This window comes from Trachemys scripta, chromosome 7 (assembly GCF_013100865.1).
Source record: "Trachemys scripta elegans isolate TJP31775 chromosome 7, CAS_Tse_1.0, whole genome shotgun sequence".
Lineage (NCBI taxonomy): Eukaryota > Metazoa > Chordata > Testudines > Emydidae > Trachemys > Trachemys scripta.
This window is the reverse complement of record NC_048304.1, coordinates 124,867,293-124,889,543: the sequence shown is the minus strand read 5'-3', so window position 1 is coordinate 124,889,543 and position 22,251 is coordinate 124,867,293. Positions and strand designations below refer to the sequence as shown.

Genomic DNA, 22,251 nt, shown 5'->3' with positions numbered 1-22,251 from the left:
TTAACATGCGCGAATTCAGCTTTACATGGTCGGCAAAAACAAAAAAAAGAGAGAAAAATAACAATGTAAATACTGTACCTGCCTGGGTTTTTTTGTTTGTTTGTTTTGCCGACTACTTTCGGTGCGCCACTGTAGGGGGCGGTGGCGCGGAGGAGGGGAGTGGCTGTGCCCTGCTGGGAGCGGGCTGCATGCTCCATCTTCCCCAGCCAGTGCCAGGTCTGCAGCAAGCCCAGCAGTCTGCGTCCTTCCCTCCCTGCCAACCGACGACTTTCAATTCACCTGCAGGCGGGAGCGGCGCAGAGCCCTCCCGGCAGGTGGTGCGGCGGGAGGGGCCGAGTGGCGAGCGCCCCGGTTGAAGGAAGCCCTGGCCACCCACCTTCTCTCTCTCCCCCCTGCTAGCCAGGGCGCGCACTCTGCTGCCCAGGGCATGTCTGCAGTGCAGGGAGTCCTGCTAGCCAGAGTAGAGCCGCTGCCCACCCAGAGGCTCGCCAGCGCGGCCAGGGGAGGCAGCCGCGAGCTGCCAAGTAAGTGGCACCGAAAGTTTGCACCCGGTTTTTGTGGTGTTTTTTTGGTTGGCCGCTCAGGCCGCTCTGCACCCTGTTTTTTGTTGTTGTTGTTTGTTGTTGCTTCGCCGCTCCGGCTGCCCTTTTTTTTTTGTTTTGTTTGGGCCGGCAAAAAAGCCAGAGCCGGCCCTGCCTGTAGTGCGGGCGATTCCGCCCGCCATTACACTCAATGTAATTCTGACTATAAGCGATTTTCACTTTACGCGCTGACTGCAGAACGTAACCCCAGCGTAAGATGAGACAGACCTGTATTCGTGTTTTTCTGATTATATTCTTCCTACCAGCTAATTTGGCTCATAATTGTTTTCAGCTTTGTGAAATTGACCATATTAAAGAAGTGTGGGTGTGTGTTGCTTGTCTGGACTTTATTCTGCTTGCACATTATAAGTGTGATCAAGTCATGATCATTTGTACCTAAGCTCCTATTAATTTTCAGTTATGTGATCACTTCTGGGATCATACAGGGCCTAATTTGTAGATAGTGGCGTTGCACAGGTGTCACTGTGAGCGTCATTTAGCCTGCAGAATCTTTATTATAGGTCACGACTTGCGCAGTGAAAAGAATCCAGCCTCACAGACTTGGGGGGGGGGAAGCGTGAAGGGCCATGGGTTAGGAAAAACATTGTTTTACTTGCAAACTGGGCACATTTGCAACGGAATCATTGCGAGATGACAGATGTGGAGCCTCACAATGGGACCTTACAAAGTCAGTTTTCATGACAGCTCTGTGCTTCATAATGCAGGGGCTAGTTTTGTATTTGCACAACTGCAAAATAAGTTTAGAAACAAACCCTGGTTGGTATGGGCCTAGCAGTCAGTGCTTGGTGCTAGGAGCATTCACTAGTCTTGAAATCATTTGTATGGGTGAGCCCAGCCTTTCTCGCAGTGCCAAGTTGAAAGACATTGGACTTTAAAGCAAGTATCAACTAAGTCCACGTTTTTCAGTGTATTTGTTGCCATTGAATATTAACTCCATATAACAAGTCCTGGGTTTTGGACTAATGTAGATTTCATACCCTGCAGTGCTGTTTTCCTGCTCTGAAGAACAGTGTGACGCTGCAGTGGTGAACAAGAATGTGGTTATTGAGCATTGCATGCTAAAAAAATTGCAATGGTTTATTTCTAGGACTGTGTACTGGAATGTGTGTGTGTGTGAGATTGCTCACAAACACGAAAATATTCAGGTTTATTAGACAAGGAAACAAAATGCAAAGCAATGCTAATGCAACGTTCACATTGAGATGTACATACCAAAGTCTGGAAATTCAAAGATATGGATCGACCAGTAACCACATGTAGGATACGTGGAGTTTAGAGTTGTTATCGTTAAAACCATATACAGTAATATGATTTTTGCCATTACAAGAGACAAAGTATGTATTTGCGAGGGGGCTGCATTACGGCTGTTGTGGAAATCGTAGCTTTCGCTGGCCAGGTTTGTGTGATCAAAGCCCCAGCCTTAGCATTGTTAAGGTTTTTGCTTGCAATTTCTGTGGGTATTTGAGTGACAAGTTAATAATAGTGTGTTCATTTGAATGTCACATGTTTGGTTTGCGGAACTCTGCTGTGGATTCTAAAATGAAATGAGCGGTAGATGTGCTAAGCATGCCTTGTGCTTGGCTGCCCATTCAGTGCCAAATCATGCTGAGCCCAGGATTGGCAGTAGGTACTCTGTGGTGTAGACAAAGCTTTTCTGCACGAACACTTACCTACCATGGCTTTTGTGTCTCCACTTTCATGATGCCATGTCTCTTTAGTCCCAGATGAAGTGTCCTGAACTTCCGCTGTGCAGAGAAGTGGCTGGTGTACTGCAGCTCTGGGGGGTAGCTCTCCTGGCGCACAGCTGCCTGTGAATAGAATTATCCTTCTGAACCCAAGAGTATGAAAACATGTTGATGCCTTTACATCAGTCATCTGTTTGAAGGAGTAGCTCTGTTAACTGTAGCCGGTTAGTCCCATTGTTTCTAAAGTCTGCTCATTCAGCATCTCTAGCATGTATAAAAGTTTTCAACAACAAGGTTATAGGAATGTTCAGTATTTTCTGCAGGTGCTTAGAAAGCCCTCACCAGCTAAAGGCAGCTGTTAATTTCTAAAATTTCTATTTCTTGCTGCTAGATGCATCATATAATTGCATAAAATGAAAACAAAACCCCATTAGCGCTGGCTGATGGTCCTAGGTCATGAGACCAGGTGCTTTGGAATGAAAGGAGAGTTGAACTTTTCTCTTCTGGTTCCTCCACATGCTCATTTGTAGTCCCTGGAATCACAAATTCTAAACAAAGGCATTATTTTATTGTTGCCTCTAGCAATCTTCTGTGTGTGCTTTCCCTGTCACTTAGGTTAAGAGAGGCCAAACCCCAGTCCTTATCTTGACAAAGACTTGGAGTTTTACATGATCTCGTCTTTCTGATGCTAGCCTGGCAGCAAGCACTTGTTCGCTTGGCGTTTAGAATCTGCTGTCTTTCTAGACGTGCGAGAAAAGTGCTAAAACATACTGCACCTCTCACAGCTCCTTTGGTCTGCATCATGCACATGGAGTGTATTGATTCCCTCCCGCCCCCCCAGTTTGGTGCAAGAACACAGACCCAGGAGCACTGCAAATGAGTTTATTAGCATTGACATTGAGATTCATTAGCTGTAATCCAATTAGAAGCACACTGATAGATGTGTTTGTGCACTGGGGCTGTGTGCTGTTTTGGATACAGAAACTTGTGATTCCAGTTGGAGAGCTTGTTTTGGGTAATCTCATGCAAGATCTGTATCTCCAGGCTCAGAATGGCATCAGTTTTGATTTGCTTGCTAATAGAAACCTTTCTGTTTCCAATTATTTTTCCTGATCGGGGAGACATCTTATTTCCCATGACACAGTTAAAAAGAAATGGAGAGTCTCGAGGAGGGAAGCCATCAAGATGATTTAACAATGTTTTCTTTCTAGTTTGTTTTACTTAAACTTCCCTCAGATCTTAATTGGATGAAGGGCCTGCCAGGCTATAAAAGTGCTGGTCCAATAGCTGTAAGATGTGGTTCAGTAATTACAATACTGTGAAAAGAACAGGAGGACTTGTGGCACCTTAGAGACTAACAAATTTATTAGAGCATAAGCTTTCGTGGGCTACTGCCCACTTCTTCGGGTGCATATCACATGATTCACAGTGCTGTGAGGCACTCAAAGCCCTGTGTCGGTAGCAAATGAAATCCAAATCTCTCTTCTGAAATGGACACCCATTAGTCATTGAAATCTGTTCTTTGAGGGAATGGTAGCTTGCTCTTTGAACATACCGTGGAAGGAGTCTTGGAAAAGAGACGACTAAGGGGAGATATGGTAGAGGTCTATAAAATCGTGACTGGTGTGGAGAAAGTAAATAAGGAAATGTTATTTACTCCTTATAACACACAAACTAGGGGCCACCAAATGAAATTAATAGGCAGCAGGTTTAAAACAAACAAAAGGAAGTATTTTTTCACAAAATGTACAGTCAACCTGTGGAACTCCTTGCCAGAGGATGTTGTGAAGGCCAAGATGTTGTGAAGGCCAGAGTTAAAAAAAGAACTAGATAAATTAATGGAGGACAGGTCCATCGGTGGCTATTAGCCAGGATGGGCAGGGATGGTGTCCCTAGCCTCTGTTTGCCAGAAGCTGGGAATGGGCGACGGGGGATGGATCACTTGATGATTCCCTGTTCTGTTCATTCCCTCTGGGGCACCTGGCATTGGCTACTCTCAGTAGACAGGACATTGGGTTAGATGGACCATTGGTCTGACCCAGTCTGGCTGTTTTCATGTTCTTGAGGAGTCCAGGCATTCTGCTTTGGAAGCTGAATTCCACAGCTGTCTCCATGACTGCAGACTTGGGAAGCTCAAGGGGCACCAGAAATGTACTGCAGTGCACTTACCTCTGTGTGCATAATTTATCATTGCTGACTTAGCTGCTGCAAGCGCCTGCCCTTCCTTTCCTGGAGGCTGCTTCCGCTCTAATCTGTACTGCCGGGTGTGTTGCCTGTGCAGGCAATGGAGTTCTGTAAAACCCCCCTTGGTGGTATGGGGAGAGTGGCAGAGAGTTCAGGAGGCCGCGCGGGGTTTGAGCGAGGCGAGGTGCTCCATTCCCTCCATGCGCCGGTGTGATGCGTAGAGAAGGTTAGGAGGTTGCTAAAACGTTTTAGTGTTTGCTTGGGAAATGTTTATCCTATGGAGCGATGTAAATAGGTAATTTGGAATAAATCTCATATACTGTGTAGCATCAAAATTACTGTATTGATTGCAACATTAGACGCAGGCCTGTGAGTACCTCGGAAGGTTCAGGGATCGAACGCCCAGGCCTTGTGACACGTTTAACAATCGCAGGCACACGTCACTAGAGCAGGGCAATGATTGTTTCTTTATACAGCAGTCAAGCTGGCCCAACACGACTACCAACAGTGAATAAGGGGCAAATCATCGGTGTGAGGAAGAACCAGAACAATGAAATAGAAAATTATTAATGTAAGAAACTGTGATGTTTCCTGGGGATACCCATGAGGGTGAGGCATCTTGCTTCGCCCTGCCCTTAGCGTGAGGTCTGTGCCTGCTGTGTGTCAGCTCCCTGACTCCACTGGCCACGGTCAACACAAGCACTCCCCTCTTAGCCTACCAGGCTCTGCTGTCCCTCTGCAGGTTAGCAGTAGGCACGCCCCAACCTCTGAATGTCCAGCCCCTGGTCTGCTGAACACTCTCAGATTTGCTGCTCGCCAAGGAACAGTATTCCCCCCCCTCCTTACTAGTTACACCCGAGATCGCAGCGCCACTTACCGCACAGCACTTGGGTATGTTTATTGTGAAAACAAGCAAAAGCTTATTTAATATAGAGTAGGGATTCAAATGAAAAGTAGAAATATTGGAAACAAATAGTTACATGTAAAATAAAAACAGCATCTCTTATATGGCAATGCTCAGCCCAAATCCTTCCAGTTTATTACAGCCAAGCTTGGCTGTGATCTCCCATTCATGACACTGTCCTCTGGTCTCCTCAGTGGAAAGATGCGGGGGGTACCTCTCCCCCAAATATACTCCACCACTCCATTGTCTTCATTGCTAACCAGGATCTTCCCTGTGCCTCTTTCTTGTCCATTTCACAATCTCTTGATTAGCATCCAACTCAGACTGTAGACAGGCCTCCATTGTGGAGTAGATGATACACACCACACATGACCAGTGAGTGAGAGAGAGAAGCATTTATCCCCGTCTGGTGACCTTCCTTAACTCTCAGACCTTAAGAACATAATTTTCAGTACGGATACACAATTCCTTAAACAATATCCAGCCACACGTTTCACAGTGATTATGCAACCAGTGGGCTATTGGCTCTTCATGGAGATCTCACGTGCCACCTTTTGATAAACTTAATATGCATACATCTGACCGAGGGGATCCCTGTGAAACTCTATGCACCCCCTATGCCCTCTACCATAGAATCATAGAAGATTAGGGTTGGAAGGGACCTCAGGAGGTCATCTAGTCCAACCCCCTGCTCAAAGCAGGACCAACCCCAACTAAATCATCCCAGCCAGGGCTTTGTCAAGCTGGGCCTTAAAAACCTCTAAGGAGGGAGATTCCACCACCTCCCTAGGGAACCCATTCCAGTGCTTCACCACCCTCCTACTGAAATAGTTTTTCCTAATATCCAACCTAGACCTCCCCCACTGCAACTTGAGACCATTACTCCTTGTTCTGTCATCTGGTACCACTGAGAACAGCCGAGCTCCATCCTCTCAGGTAGTTGAAGGCTGCTATCAAATCCCTCCTCTTCTCTTCTCAACTAAATAAGCCCAGTTCCCTCAGCCTCTCCTCATAAGTCATCTTCCCCAGCCCCCTAATAATTTTCGTTGCCCTCCGCTGGACTCTCTCCAATTTGTCCACATCCTTTCTATAGTGGGGGGCCCAAAACTGGACGCAATACTCCAGGTGTGGCCCCACCAGTGCCGAATAGAGGGGAATAATCACTTCCCTCGATTTGCTGGCAGTGCTCCTACTAATGCAGCTCAATACCTTCTTGGCAACAAGGGCACACTGTTGACTTGTATCCAGCTTCTCATCCACTGTAATCTCCAGGTCCTTTTCTGCAGAACTACCACTTAGCCAGTCAGTCCCCAGTCTGTAGCAGTGCATGGGATTCTTCCGTCCTAAGTGCAGGACTCTGCACTTGTCCTTGTTGAACCTCATTAGGTTTCTTTTGGCCCAATCCTCCAATTTGTCTAGGTCACTCTGGACCCTATCTCTACCCTCCTGTGTATCTACCTCTCCTCCCAGCTTAGTGTCATCCGCGAACTTGCTGAGGGTGCACTCTGCTTGATACCGCTTGCCAACTAGACGTCGAGCTGTTGATCGCTACCCGTTGAGCCCGACGATCTAGCCAGTTTTCTATCCACCTTACAGTCCATTCATCCAATCCATACTACTTTAACTTGCTGGCAAGAATACTGTGTTGGCACAAGTTGGCGCCAAGCAGTTCCTGGGTTATAGAGATCCTGTTATAATTTTGGAAAATAAATTCCTTTTGCTCTGAGAAAGGGTCCACTCTAATACTTAATGTTGTTAGGTATTTGTGACCATCAGTTGTCAGGCATCTTGCAACCTCCCTAGCTTCTGGGTACAAGGAGAGAATTTCCATTCACAGCACTGTCTCTTTCCTAACAGCTCATTAGAAACTTAGGCCCTGATCCTATAATTGGGCCTTTTGGGGCAGAACTGTGTGCTTCTGTGAGGCCCCAATGACCCAGTGAAAAATCCTGAATACACTAGCATTTGATATGGGGGGCAAATCTTTGCAGCTCTTGCACAAGTGGGCGAGCATTTTGCATTGGATTTTGGTCAGGATCTCAGCGGCGTAATGCACTGTAATGTTTGCCACCCACTTTTCCAGGGAAGAAATACAAAATAATACATGCCGTAGAGCAGGTTGATCAGCACTTCTTTGCTTTCCTTCTCCAAACATAAGAACAAAGGGATATTGAAGCAGGCAGGCAGGTTTAAATCCGATAAAAGGAATTACTTTTTCGCACAGTCTGTGGAACTGATTGCCACAAGATGTCACTGAGACCAAGCGTTTAGCAAGATTATAGTAAGGACTTCTTTAAAAAAAACAAACAAAAAGTTGGAAGGGACATAAGCTCTCCTGCCCCAGGCCACAAACCAACCACTGACTGACGGGTTAGGACGAAACTTTCCCTATAAGCAGGCTATTCCATATCTATTCTGCAAGGTTTGTTGCACCTTCCTCTGAAGCAATCTGGTGTTGGAAACGGAAATAGGATCTGGCTAGCTGGACCGTTGGTCTGATTCAGTGTCTGGTGTGGCAATTAACCCCCCTCCATTTCCTGCATGTTAGTGGCTGTTAATATGTTCCTCTAGGGTACAGAGATATCAGGGCTATGGCGGACAGAACACTTTGGGAAAAACATCCGTGCAGGGACCATCTGTTTGTTTGGATAGTACCTAGCACAATGGGGTCCCGGCCGTGACTACAGCTCCTAGGTGCTGTGGCCATATGCTGCCGCCTCCTGCGTTCTCAGCAGTGTGGTCTCTGTTCTTATGCCTAGGCTGTACACGATGGCCCAAGCAGAGAAGAAAGGTGGACTGCTCTGGAAATCTTCAGCCTCCAAGAAACCATTGAAAGAGAAAGTTGTGCTAATGTACGATGAGATCTTCATGGTAAGGACTGGGCCTCTTTTTCCTTTGTCCCTTTGGTTTGCTGAGAGAGCTCCATGTGTCGGATTCTTCTCCATGAGACAGGGCGCGCGTCTATCAAAGCCAGGCTGTCCCATAACGGTCTCCGATGACGTGCCTTCCTCTGCTGCCTCCTTCAGTTTCACTGAGTGGCATTCCCCGGGGGATGTAGAGTGCGGTGCCCATGAAGTTAGGAAAGGGAGCGGCAGGCCAGGGGAGCCAATGCAGTAGGAGGAAGGGACTCCATAGTGAGGAGCTGTGAGGAATCTTCTCCTTTTCGGTTTGGGGGAGAGAATATTTCTGGGAGACAAGAACGAAAGCTTCTCAGGCGAGAATTGCTTCTGCAAATCTCGCTTTTGGGAATCTGCATTGGCAATATATTGTACTTGGAGAACTCCAGTGACAGGTGAGTAACCTTGTCTTCCGGAGTCTGAACTATTTACTCTGATGTTCTGTCGGTGTGCTTAGCCTTTCTCCTAGCTGTACTATTTGTTCTCACGGGGTCTCCTTTCTCTTTCAGACGGAGGACCCCAGTAAATGCAGCCCTCGGTTCTGGGAGGAGCTTTTCCTCATGAAGGTACCGTAAGAGTTGAAAGCCATCCTCTTATCTTTTGATTCGCCTTTGCTTGTTTGCCCTGGGATGTGGCAGGGATTTGCCCACCTGGGGGTCTCCACTTCCTTTCAGCAGCTGGGTGAAATGCATTAATTGGTTTTTCCTTCATTCCTTGACCTGACAGGTGAACCTGGAGTATCTAGAAAGCAAGCTGGAGTCTCTGGATGGAGAAGAGTTAATGAAGATAAAAGATAACATTAACTGTTTGTTCCAACACTGCATCCAGGCCTTGGGAGAAGAGCACCCAATCCGAGTAGTCAATGCGTTACAGGTACCACAGCTGATGGCTAGGGAGCCCGTGTGAGTGGGGCCGTTTATTGATACTGTCAAGCACCTTGTGCTAGTTTCTTTAGTGTGGCTGAGAGGCAGTGGACACTCACTGGTAGCTTTTATTATTTATTTGTTTGAAGGTTAGAGACATTCAAAATCCTGTCTACCTTGGGAAATGTAAATTGCCTTTAAAATGCAAATTCTGGGATTCTGGAATTGTGAGGAAGACCACACGCAGCGGGATGGGGTGGGAAGGGAGGAAGACGAGGAACTCCGTGCAACAGGGAACCCGGCTGGGAGCTGAAGGGTAGTCCAAGAGACATTTTTTCTCTCTTTCCCCCCCCACCCGCTCCCTGCCCCTCATTGAGTTTCCCGACAGAGGAAATGAAATAAAGTTCTGGAGAAGGTGGAGTGAAATCTGTACAAGAGACCAGGCTTATTAGATGACGGCTTGTCTGATGAGAGTGCTCCAAATGTCCCTAAAGATATGGATACAATTTTGCTCTATGCTTTAGAAATATTTTCTTTTAAAGGAACATCAACAATTGCTAAGCAGCGTGTCAGGTGCTGGCCCAGCCTCAGTGTCCCCTTCTGGGCCTTGGCAGTCACACTTCTCTAGTCTGTAAATGTCTCTCTCCCTTGTTGCCGGGCGGGGCACCCGAGGAAACTGTCTGACTGTACAGGCAAAGCAGCGAGAATGGCTGTCTGCCTGGTGGTGTCAAATGTGCACACTGAACACACTGGAAAATATGTATTTTCTCTAATCTCCGAGTTCTCCAAACCTGAGGAGTTACAGAGAACAGCGGGAAGGGAAGAGTTCAGACAGGAATGGGACCTAAATTGATGGTGGCCCTTGAAGCACCTGTTCTTTGTCAGTCCCGGGAGCAGGGCTTGGAATGGGGTTTGCTGGGCGAGCCGGAGATGTGGCCTGATGTCCAGTGCTCAGCTGCTTCCTTCCCTCTTTCCTTCACAGACGTTATGTGCGTTGATTCGCGGCGTCCATCAGAAGAACAAATCCACCTCTGGGTTTGACATCATCAACATGCTCATGGGCTTTGACAAAGCCGAGCTGTGCATGAAGGTAAGGGCTCTGGCATCAGAGGAGCCGCGTTCTGCTCGCCAGCCCTATGCTACAGGGCTGTCCTCTGTAGACGGTTGCTGTTACGAAGAAGCGCATGCACGTGTGTGAACACTACAGTGAATTATTAAATGCAGCTGCCCTGGCGTATTCTGCCTGCCGAAGGCCCAGCACAAGGGCGCTTGTAATTCATTACATATCTAACGTAATGATGGAGGGAGGTTGTGCCTTTCCTTTCACTCCATGGTGTTGATTCCTAGATTGTCATGAATAGAATTTAAGGCTAGAAGGGACTGTTAGATTATCTGGTCTGACCTGCTATATAACACAGGCTGGAAAATTCCACCCAGTTACCCCAGTATCAAGTCCAGCTGCTGAAGGTAGCAGTCTTTTTGGTGCTTCGATTTTCCTCAGTACAGCTGGGCAGGTGGGAACTTATACAGCGGAAACTCAGCCAGCATCTGACCTTTGAATCTTTTACCAGTGAGTGTAGTTGCTTGAGCAGTGTTAACTATCCACAGGCAAACGCTGTCCTGCCGCTAGGCTGCTCACGTACCCATGTCCGGTTTATAGCAGTCAGAGGTCAGAATGCCTCTGTCCCTGCTGGCGTCTGAGCTGTAAATCAGTTACACGGTGGGGTGGCTCTTCAGGGGATGAGCTGTTGGAACAGACGCTGCTTTTGAGTGCCACCTCCTGCCATGGGGGTGATGGAAGGGGACAGTTTAATAAGGCTTTTTGTGTCCGTTATGGAGTAACCCTTCTATGAATGATGAGATTTGATGGTTCGCTGTGGAACCGCTCCAGTGGGGTGGTGGGATAACTGAACAAATGTGCTATAAGGACTAACGTGATCCAGCAAGTTAATGTCACATGTGACCTAGATTGTGGCTGGTACCAGTTCCTCCCTGACTCCTGACAAGGCTGAGGGAGGGATTTTAGTGGTGGTCCACGTTTGGTAGCCAGACTGGCGTGCTATACGTAACCGGATGGATTCAGGCCGCCAAGGCTGATTGTGACTATGTCCTTCCTCAGAATCTGATGGAGAGCTTGGACTCGCTGCTTTGTGCAGAAGGCTCCGAAAGCCTGAAGAGTTTGTGTCTGAAGCTACTTCTCTGCTTGGTAACGGTAAATAACACAAAACTGACGTTTCGCTTAGAAACCTCGAAGGGCAGGAGTGCCGGCGAACTGACCAGAGTGCCCCTGGGGCAGGAGGACTGGGGGGGATCTGGGAGTGCAGAGGACAAAGTGTGGTACAGGGTATGGTTGCTGGAAGTACTGCTTCCAGAATGATCTTACTTCCCGCACTGACATTGCAGTGTCAGTTGATCAGTGTCTTTATGGCCATGTGTCATTTCCAGAATTGTTGCTTTGGAGAGCAGCTACGTTAAAGAGCCCCGGGTGGCGGCCTCGTGGGTTTGGAAGGGCTGCTGGCTAGCGAAGGGCTGGCCCATCCTGAAGCACAGATGTGCTCTTTGATGGGTACTGGGATGATTCCGAGCCAGCTCAGTCGTTTCCACCCTTTGGGGCCAAGGGGCCTGGGGCTGGGAGTGTTATTCTGTCTGTTGTTGTGTGATGAGTATATAAGGAAGTTGGTCTGTCCCTGGGACTGAGAGAGACACACAGCAGCGTGGAAGTTTCCTGCGTTGCACAGAGTCTGAGACGCTCCTGGCGGATGCAGTGATTTGGGGGGCACACAGGAAAGGAGTCGGGGTGCTGGGAGGAGGGTGAGCGTGCACAGCTATTTCCGCTCTGCTCTGCTCTAGTCCTACCCGGCTGTTCAGTAGGGGAACGTGCCTATTTCCGTGCACACCAGAGGCAGTTATAGTACACTAGAGATTATGGAGTTTCAGTCATCATTTTAAAAAGCCTTTGATTGCTTCCAGGTGACAGACAACATCAGCCAGAACACAATCCTGGAATACGTGATGATTAACAGTATATTTGAAGCTATTTTACAGGTAAGTGTTTCTCATCTCTGGCTGGTTAGGTCTTTTCCCATAGTGCCGTTCATCGTACATTTACTGTTCGGTGCTTTAAATACAACAGAGGCTCGCTGGTGTTACGTGTCAACCTCTTACTCCTAGCTCAGCGGTAGATTTTTATAATGCTGTCGCCTCCTTACTCCAGTCTGTTGGTTTCAGTCACTGTTGGGCTTTTAAGATTGTTACACTTGTGCCTTTTATGCTTAGAAAGCAGGTGAATAGCTCTGTGGGTCTAATTTCATGGAGGATTTCTAGACTAGAGGAACTTATTATGACAGTCAGCCTGGGTATTTCCAGTGATTTTCTCCCCTTTGATATGGAATGCTTTGTAGGAGAAGTATTTGAGTGTATACTGGCAATACACTGAGATACTGTCTCATCCAGTGCTGCGTGATGCTGTGGCTGGGACATTTTGCTCTCTCTAAGCCTGTGCTACATAACTGGCTCTCTTTGGTTTCTTATAAGCATTGCAATTCACTGTTTTAAATCTCAGACAGACCGTTTTAAATCCTTACCAAATTCACAATCCATTTTTGTAAATTTCACAGTCATAGCATTTAAAAAATCTTCAATTTCATGGTTTCAGATATTTAAATCTTCAATTTCACAGTGTTGTAACCGTGCGGGTCCTCACCCAAAAGAGGGTCAGGCAGGGGGTTGCAAGGCTATTGTAGGGGCGTCACGGTATTGCTACCCTTACTTCGGCACTGCCTTCAGAGCTGAGTGGCTGGAGAGCGGCAGCTGCTGGCCAGGAACCCAGCTCTGAAGGCAGCATCCCGCCAGCAGCAGTGAAGATGTAAGGGTGGCAATATAATACCATGCCACTCTTACATCTGCATTGATGCTGGTGGTGGCACTGCTTTCTGAGCTGGGTGCTTGACCAGCAGCCACCGCTCTCCAGCCGCCAAGCTCTGAAGGCAGTGCCGAAGTCAGGGTAGCAATACTGGGACCCCCCTACAATAGCCAGATTTCACAGGGGAGACCAGATTTCATCATCTGTGACGTTTTTTCACGGCTGTGAATTTGGTAGAGCCCTACTCATACGTCACTTAGCACATAATATGCTGATATGTTACATATTGTTCTGCTTGGCCTGGCTTCTTTGGGAAACTAGCTATGTTTCATAGTCAATTACTGGGTAACGTGATTCGTTCCTGCTTCTCGTTTCAGATTCTATCCAACCCACCTAGTCGCAGGGAGCATGGTTATGATGCTGTTGTCCTTCTTGCTTTGCTAGTTAACTACAGAAAGTATGAGGTAGGTGTTGGATGCAGAGAGCCATTTTGTTACGCTGATGTCTTTCTTCAGCCAGTTTGTCCTTGGGATGCGAGCCGTTGGTGAGTGCTAAAATACACTTGGAAAGGCCAACCACTGCGCCGGCAACTTGAGACCTCCTTAAGCCCTCCTTTTATTCGCTGCTTAGAGAACAGCCCTTGGTGCTGTGAGACTAAAATCTGTTTCCTATCAGCAGGTGGGCTCTCTATTGCGAGAGTCCGCACTGGCCTGCTGTTGTAAGGTTCTGCACGAGCTGCAGTGCTGCCATCCAGATCATTTTTAGAAATAGGCATTGAAACGTTTAGCAAGGTAAAAACGGACAATTACAGGCACTGGGCACAACATCTGCACTCTCATTGGCAGAGAACATGTCAGCAATTTCCCCATCCCATTTTGACAGTATCTGTTATATATGTTTCTTTTACATGTACATGTCTATTCAAAGGTGCAGGTGTTCAAACAGTTATTTATAAGTACAAAGGAGAGCTGTTCAGGGGATTTGCACTTTATCTATGGAAATACTTTACTTTGATTTGCAAGAAGCCCTCTTGAAAGAATCGTTAATGTGTAGCGCACGTGTGTGTAAAATATATTTTCTCCAAAGAGAAGTAAGTTGTTATAGAGTTGCCTTGGGTTTCGGACCCCGGACATGTGATTTGGAGCTGACTATCAAGTCAAAAGAATTTAGAACTCTCCGGGGAGATGTCGGTCATGTGACTAGAGGATGAGCTGAAATGTTACAGCCTACAACTCCTTAGGAGAATGAGAAATGTGGCTCTGCGTCTCTCTAATTGCTGCTTTCTCAAGAAACATAATTCTCCTTTCCTTTTCCAAGCTGGGATGTTGTATTTAGTAATCTGCTTGTGTTTCTACAAAGTTTTTTTTTTTTTCTGCTGATCTTATTCTTAAGAGAGAAAAGGAAAGAAATGTTAAAATACATGTGAAATATCAGTGTCTCTTTACATGAGGCATGATATTATAATTGTCTGTCTTCAAGAGTTTTCCTCAGTGTCGGGATTTTGAATTTAATTGTTTGGAAACATGAGTTCTGGACTCGTAAGTTTTCACTAATCATGAGACATGTTTCTATCTGACCTCATTCCTGACTGAGGAAGAGAGGATATATATTAAGGTTTCCTCGTGTTTGTTCATATTGCTGTACTGTTCACAATATGCTGGGGCTAATCATACGCAGAGGAAGAACGACGTATCTAAATGAAATGCAGGGGGGGTTAGGCAATTTCTCATGTTAGAATTTGGCTGGGACGCTAAGGTTGATGAGTCAGTGTTTATTAAGTGTCAAATTGTGCTAGTCCTCTGTTTTGCCTTCAAATTCCGTGTAATACAATGCAACATCAACCCCAGCAGCACAGAAGTAAAGCTTGATCACTTAAAGATGGCAACATGAATCGGCTTTGTCACACGTGGTGCAGATAGTGATGCCTATAATCAAGGGTGCTGAGCACTGTCTATCCGATCATGGTTTCAGTTGTTTATAGCTTTGCCAGTTATAAACTTGAACTGTTTCCAGGCTGGGTGTCTGCCTCAGGCGGAATTGATTTTTTTTAAGGATTCAGCCATTTCCTACACGACGTTAGGTTGTTTTGCCCATTTAAAACAGTTCCCATCATTGTTCTGTTGAGAAGCGGCCCTGTGCTTTAGAGCAGGAATTGAAATTTGGCTGTGGTGCCTTTCACCAGCTCCATGAAGCTCTGCCCGCATCTGACCAATTGATAAGCCTCTGAAAATCTCTATTTGCACATTCTCAGCACAGGTTTGTTAGTGGCAGCTAAAGTCTCCAAAGATTCTGTCTGCACTGAGCGTGCTCCAACCCCTCACTGCTCCTGACCGTCCCCGCAGAGCACCTGAGCGTGATGCAGCCCAGGGATGCAGGGGCTGAGCAGGATTCGTCCTGCGCTAAGTCTCTGGGCTGCCAGGGGTCACTATTGTGCTAGTCACCAGAACTGAGAACAGGGAGCGAGAAGGAGGAGGACCGAGCAGCCTAACTCACGTGCAGATGGGTGAGGGGCAGGGCGGCGGGCAGAGACAGGAGTTGAGGGCGGGGGATGGATGGATAGGAGCAGTGGGGGCAGACAGGGATAGCCGGTGTTGGGGAATCAAGGACAAAAGGTTCTATAGCCATCAGAACACACGCATCTAGTCCATGGAATTAAATCACGGATTCCTGAGTCTGAACACTCCTCTGCTATTTAGCAAGTGGCTAGGAATCCCACTGGCAAAATGTCTCTCCTCCTCCACCTAGAGGATAACCGCCTACTACTACTACCAGTTATTCATGTAGCACAAGTGCTGGACATCTGTGCTGTGAGCCAACAAGTTCCAGCTCTGTGGTCTGTAGAACCCTATATGCCCAGGTGCTGCAGTGCATCTCCTCAGCGACGTGGGCTATTGTGAGCACATCAAACTTCTCCTCTGCTCTCTGCACTGGCTTCCCATGGAAGAGAAAGTCAAGGCTGAGATCTCGGTCCTTACCTCAGGATGCCCCGGCCTAGCACGTCTGAAAGAGCCTAATGCTCCCATTGAAGACCGTAGTTCACAGCCCCGCTCCTCAGGCCGACTGGAACCTTTTACCATAAGATGATGTCGTTTTCATGGGCCTCAGCCCAGGACCATGGAATGAAATCTCTCAGAAACTAAGGACCAGCCACCTCCCACCACCTTCCACTTCCAGATCAGGGGGCATGTCTTCAGCTTGCTTCCTCTAATGTAAACACAGAGCAGCATGGACATTAACACCCCACCCCACTGAAACAAAGCACTCCACAGCACACACAGTTCTTCCCCCAGGAGAGAATGAGAGAGAACCATCCATGGGTGGCAGATGTTAGCTGCACATCAAGCGATATGGCTGGAAGGTGCTCTGTTACTGCAGCGATTAGGGTGAGCTAAGAACCTGTATGGAACAGGACAGTGGCCCTGCTCTGACCCATGTGGGGTTATGTGGTTCCGCGTTATGGAATTTGTTTTTTCAGTCAGCTTTTTAAAAACCATAGGAAATTGCACACAAAAACATGTTGCCTCCATATAAATCCCTGGTACGCCCACAGCTCGAATACTGCGTGCTGATGTGGTTGCCCCATCTCAAAAAAAGGTATATTGGAATTGGAAAAGGTTCAGAAAAGGGCAACAAAAATGATGAGGGGTATGGAACAGCTTCCGTATGAGGAGAGTTTAATAACACTGGGACTTTTCAGCTTGGAAAAGAGACAACTAAGGGGGGATATGATTGAGGTCTATAAAATCATGACTGGTGTGGAGAAGGTAAATAAGGAAGTGTTGTTTACTCCTTCTCCTAACACAAGAACTAGGGGTCACCCAATGAAACTAATAGGCAGCAGGTTTAAAACAAACAAAAGGAAGTATTTCTTCACACAACGTACACTCACCCTGGGGAACTCCTTGCCAGAGGATGTTGTGAAGGCCAAGACTATATCAGGGTTCAAAAGAGAACTAGCTAAGTTCATGGAGGACAGGTCCATCGGTGGCTATTAGCCAGGATGGGCAGGGATGGTGTCCCTAGCCTCGGTTTGTCAGAGGCTGGGAATGGGCGACAGGGGATGGATCACTTGATGATTCCCTGTTCTGTTCATTCCCTCTGGGGCACCTGGCATTGGCCGCTGTCGGTAGACAGGATACTGGGCTAGGTTGACCTTTGGTCGGACCCAGTCTGGCTGTTCTTTTGTTCATTAAAAGAATAATATGCTGCTTGCAAAGCACTCAGAAGCTAGGAGATGACAGAATTTGTCTGTCTGTGCAATCTGAATTCAGCCCCCTTGTGTATATGTTATTGTACAGTCTTTAGTTACATGATCACATACGATTTCTTCCATAGGACCCCGTCTCTTTCTTCCATGGACTCGTTCTGGGCATGAATCAGGGTTGTGTAGTGGAGGTGACCGTTGTCTGTAGGACCCCTGCTTCGTTTGTTGGAAAAACTGGAAAGTGGCAGTGAATGAGGCAGAGTGTTGCAGGATGAGAAAAGATGGTCTCCTGGTGAAGGCAGTCGAATGCTGCCCTGGAGAACTGGATTCTGTCCCTGCCCCTGGCCCTGAGTTCCTGTGAGTGCTGGGCTGTTCTTAAACCAGACTTTTCACAAGTGGTCACTAACCGTTTGTTCCTCGTTTTCTGGGTGCCTGACTTAGCCCCAGGGCTCTGATTTGCAGAAGTGCTGAGCACTCACAGCCGCAGCTGAAGTCGGTGGGGGCTGTGAACATATAAAGCAGGGCTTTGGAGCTGTGCTCCGGCTCCGCTCCAGCTCTGGGCAAAACCCTGCAGCTCCGGAGCTGCTCCAGCTCTGGGCAAAACCCTGCAGCTCCGGAGCTGCTCCGGGCTCCGCTCCAAAACCCTGCTATAAAGTGCCACACCATGCTAAGTACGCTGCACAATCAGGTCCTGGGCATCTCCAATTGGGCATCCAAAATTAATGAATTGCTGACATTTATTCTCTTTTTAATCAGCCCGAGGCAGACATCCGGCAAGGAAAATTTCAGCCCAAACAGAGTTTGGCAAAGTTAAAAGCAACTGAAAGCAGGGTCGTCTCGTGGGTAGTGTCAGGAGCCTTCTGTGTTACCAGCTCTGCCTGTAACAATGCAGCAGTTCTCCTGGTTGTGAGGGAGACTAGCCATCTTTCCCTTGCTTTACGTGGGCGTTTTTAGAGTTTGGATTGTTTGGTGCTTGGCTGTCAGCATGTCAGATTGTTCCATGGCTTATTTTCCTTTGCATTCCCGTCTGTCTCTTTTCACTTTGACTGTATTACTGACTCTCCGTTCCCTTTTATTTTGTCTCTCCTAGGTTGCCAAATTGTTGTTCCAGTTGCTTATGGAAATCTAATTGGGCTGAGAATTGATTAGTTGCCTATGATTTTGTGTGTGTGTGTCTGTCTGTCTCTCTAAAGAAAGCAGCAGTGTGTTTGAATGAACATGTTATTTCAGATTTCTGAGCTCTGTTTTCTAGTCCCCTTTACACCTCCATGGGGAATACCAGTCCAAGATTTCATAACCAGTGCAGCTGCACTATATATCTCAGTTCTCTGATTAGCTTCTGTTCTAGGAACCGAAGAGATGTGTGTTCTTTATACAGAACTATAAAGGGACAACATCAATCTGAAATCCAGTCATGATCAGAAACAGAGTTTAAAATAGTTCCAGGTTATGATACCTGACCAAGTCCCTCTGTCACTCCTGGTAGTTTTATAATCATTCTTATTTCAGAGGAAATATTTCACTCTCGTTGCTTTGTGAAAAACCCACATGAACAGGGGAAATTAAATAATTGACTACACAAGGGAGGTAATGAAACTAGCTATACACAGGCCTGTCAAATGTAGAAAATAAACTTGGGCAGAGAGGGAGAATAATGTTTTTTCTCTAATCTGTACTATTTCTAGCCACCTGAAGTGTTACTTGTGAGGGTAGGAGATGAAAAAACTAAATTCAGATGGAACAGTGACTTAAGTTGATATATCTCTTTAAAAAACCACATCGACTTGAAAAATCGCATTTCTGCCTGGCAGTGTTGTGCCTACTAGAGTTACAGACATTGCCTAAGATGAGAACTGAAAGATGGTAGCTAAAATATTTTTCTCTATTGCATTGTTTGCTGTTTGCATGGCTAGAGCCTTGCAACTCTGCAGATATCCGTGGACCGTGTTTGAGGATCGCAGATGGATGCGAATCTGCGGATATCTGCAGACCATGTTTGTGGATTGCAGATCTGATGTGGATACAGATTTTGTATCTGTGCAGGGCTCTGTGCATGGCAGCGTTTTGTTGTGTCTAGTGAGTTTCACCGATTCCAGCTAATCAATCTCTCCTTGAAAAAGACTCTTTAGCAAGGAGGGAGCAGCAAATCTGTTATCACATCTTTTGAAAAGGAAAGTCGGAGGACATGCCGTTTGAAAGAAGCTCTATCAGAAATATGAATGATTTGAAATTGGTCTGTTTAGAAAAAGAGTTACCCTTCACATTTTCTTATAAGACATGGGAGTCAATGTTTTGAGGGGAGTCAAACATTTGAAGAGGGTTTATTTCTCAGTTTGTTTCAGTTCCTGTGCTTGTCTAATTAGCTGGTATTGTTCCTTTGGTTGTTAACAGCAAAACTCTCACACAATCCCCAGCCTAAAAGAAGTCAGTTGGTTCTGCTTTTTCCTCTCTCAGGCCTCCAGTCCTGGGCTATTTTGGTCTCTCTGTCAGCTTCGCCGCTGAGCTTTCAGCGTGGTTGAGGAGTCCGGCTCCCCAAACCCCAGTTGTTGGCCTAACTGACTGAAGAGTGGCATGCGGGATGCCAAGGCTCCATTTAAACAGGTCACACACACCTTCTCCCTCCACTCCCCTGCTTGCACCGAGGAGCTTGGAGGCTCCACTTAGCAGTCTGGGTGACTCCTTTCTCCCCTCGTTCCTCCTTTCTCTGTTGCCCTGTGGAAGCAGTTACTTGGTGGATGTGCATCAGTGAGGGAGAGAGGCTCTAAAACTGTGCCCCCTAGTGCCATTAGGGAGATGAATGGCTCTGCCCCCACTCATCACTCGGGCCAAAGTTCCCTGCTTAGAAGACCTGGCTGTGGAGCGAGACCCTCTGGGCGGGGAGAGGGTGAATTGCAGGAGTGGCTGTCCAGCTATGTGATTCCACCACGACTGTGCAGCGAATGCATAAATAAATGGACTCTGGATTTAGGATGACCAGACAGCAAATGTGAAAAATCGGGACAGGGGGTGGAGGTAATAGGAGCCTATATAAGAAAAAGACCCCAAAATTGGGACTGTCCCTATAAAATCGGGACATCTGGTCACCCTATCTGGATTGCATTTGTATGACTAACTAATATTGTTGAGATTGTGTATTTAGCCTATATTTCTCCTTTGTTTTCTTAGTGAAGAATTTCTGGTTTCCGTTGGTTTATTAAGTAGCTCAGCTACACTTGTGGAGGAATTCGGAATGGCTTTGGTCACTTGGCTGCATGGCATTCATGGAGCGGGTTCTGCTCCGTTGAGCTCGTAGCCGGGCTGTCCTTGTGAGGTTCCCTGACTGTGCATGTTTCTGCTTCTCTGTGATTTATCAGTAATTGCCTTTGGTAGCTTATAAGAGATGTCCCCTGAGTGTGTATCATCTCCAGGAATGTGGCTCTAACTCCAGTCTGGTGAATAGAGCGAGTGCTGCTTGGGTGAAGATCACGGGTAGACAAGATCAGCTTCCTCCGGAGTGCTGGGGTAGTACGGTATTTTTCTGGTTTCTCTCAGGAGAGGCAGTTGGAGGCTGAAGATCTATCTCAGCCCTCCTGGTACTACACCAGTGATGTTCTAGTGGCTTCTCAATACTTCTAGCTTACTAGGAATGCTTCCTACATAGCTTCTAAGGCTGGGACCCACAGGGGGAGATAGGAAAATGGCAGGTGCAATTTATTTACTCTCCTAAAACTTGAACAAAAGTCTCTTGCAGGAGAAAATAAAGGACACTCTGAAACTGTGGGGAGAGATGAGAGAGGTGAGCGAGGAATGCCAGGAGGGCCTGATGTAAATGGATACCTGGGCAACTCAATGTCAATTCAGATAGATCATAGTGCGAGCTAATGCACACAGAAAGGAAGAACTGGTATTAGTCCGATACATGGGTGGGTTCAGAATGAGTTGTAACATCTCCGAGTAGGGGACGGGTCTGTAATTCACTGTGGACAGCTCAGGGAAATAGTCTTCTCAATGTGCTGTGACAGCCCTCACAAACGAGAGTGAGGGAATAGAGAATAACGCCATTTTATAAACCAACAGGGTGTGTGTGCGCGTCTGTGATCACCTCCTCTTGTTAAAGGCATTCCAGTAAGAGGAGAAGCTCACAGAAGGGTAGTGAAAATTAATTAGACACACGAGAAGGGGCTCCCTTGTGAGGAGAAGTTAAAATGATTTGGTCTCTCTAGTTTGGAAGGGTGTGAATAAGGAGAGAGGTGACAGAGGTATAGAAAGTGATACTAGATATTGAGAAGACTGTACTCCTTGTTTCCCATCCTTCTAGTAGTAGAGCAAGAGAACATTTGAACTTAGCACATTCAAGAAAGGTAAAAGGAAATGGTTGTCAGCTGCATATAATCAGCAACTGGTGGAACTCACTGCTGCAGGATATTACCAAAGCAAAGACTCTATTTAGTTTTTGAAGATTATATTTATATGAAGAATGGCATATGCAGTTACTCAAAGGGCTCTTTCCTCCAGCCTCAAGGCATAAGCTGGGGGCAGGAAACTTCCCCATTCTTTTCCCAGGAGGTAGTGTTTCTCAGTGAGGTGCATTGTGGGGGTTTTCTGCCATTGTATCAAACATATAGTACTGGACATTATTGGAGGCAGGATATCAGGTTACCCAAACCATTGGTCTGTCCTGATATACCATCTCCTCTGGGTTTAAACTCCTAAATGTAACTGAAGAGGAAATGACAGGTTTCAGAGTAGCAGCCGTGTTAGTCTGTATCCGCAAAAAGAAGAACAGGAGTACTTGTGGCACCTTAGAGACTAACAAATTTATTAGAGCATAAGCTTTCGTGGACTACAGCCCACTTCTTCGGATGCTGTAGTCCACGAAAGCTTATGCTCTAATATGCGCTTCTGTGAGCTTCTCCTCTTACTGGAATGCCTTTAACAAGAGGAGAAGCTCACAGAAGGGTAGTGAAAATTAATTAGACAAACGAGAAGGGGCTCCCTTGTGAGGAGAAGTTAAAATGATTTGGTCTCTCTAGTTTGGAAGGGGGTGACTAAGGAGAGAGGTGACAGAGGT

General features: G+C 46.8%; 1 protein-coding gene across 1 annotated transcript in view; it reads left to right on the top strand.

Moving 5' to 3' along the window:
• Nucleotides 1-928: 928 nt before the first annotated feature.
• Nucleotides 929-22,251, top strand: part of ARMH3 (armadillo like helical domain containing 3) — a gene marked incomplete in the record, with an annotated part of 160,145 nt that continues 138,822 nt past the window's right edge. Inside the window, 8 exon segments of the mRNA XM_034775830.1 lie at nucleotides 929-2,511; nucleotides 8,135-8,246; nucleotides 8,782-8,838; nucleotides 8,999-9,145; nucleotides 10,118-10,225; nucleotides 11,255-11,347; nucleotides 12,106-12,180; nucleotides 13,375-13,461. Coding sequence (XP_034631721.1) covers nucleotides 8,145-8,246; nucleotides 8,782-8,838; nucleotides 8,999-9,145; nucleotides 10,118-10,225; nucleotides 11,255-11,347; nucleotides 12,106-12,180; nucleotides 13,375-13,461 — 669 coding nt within the window.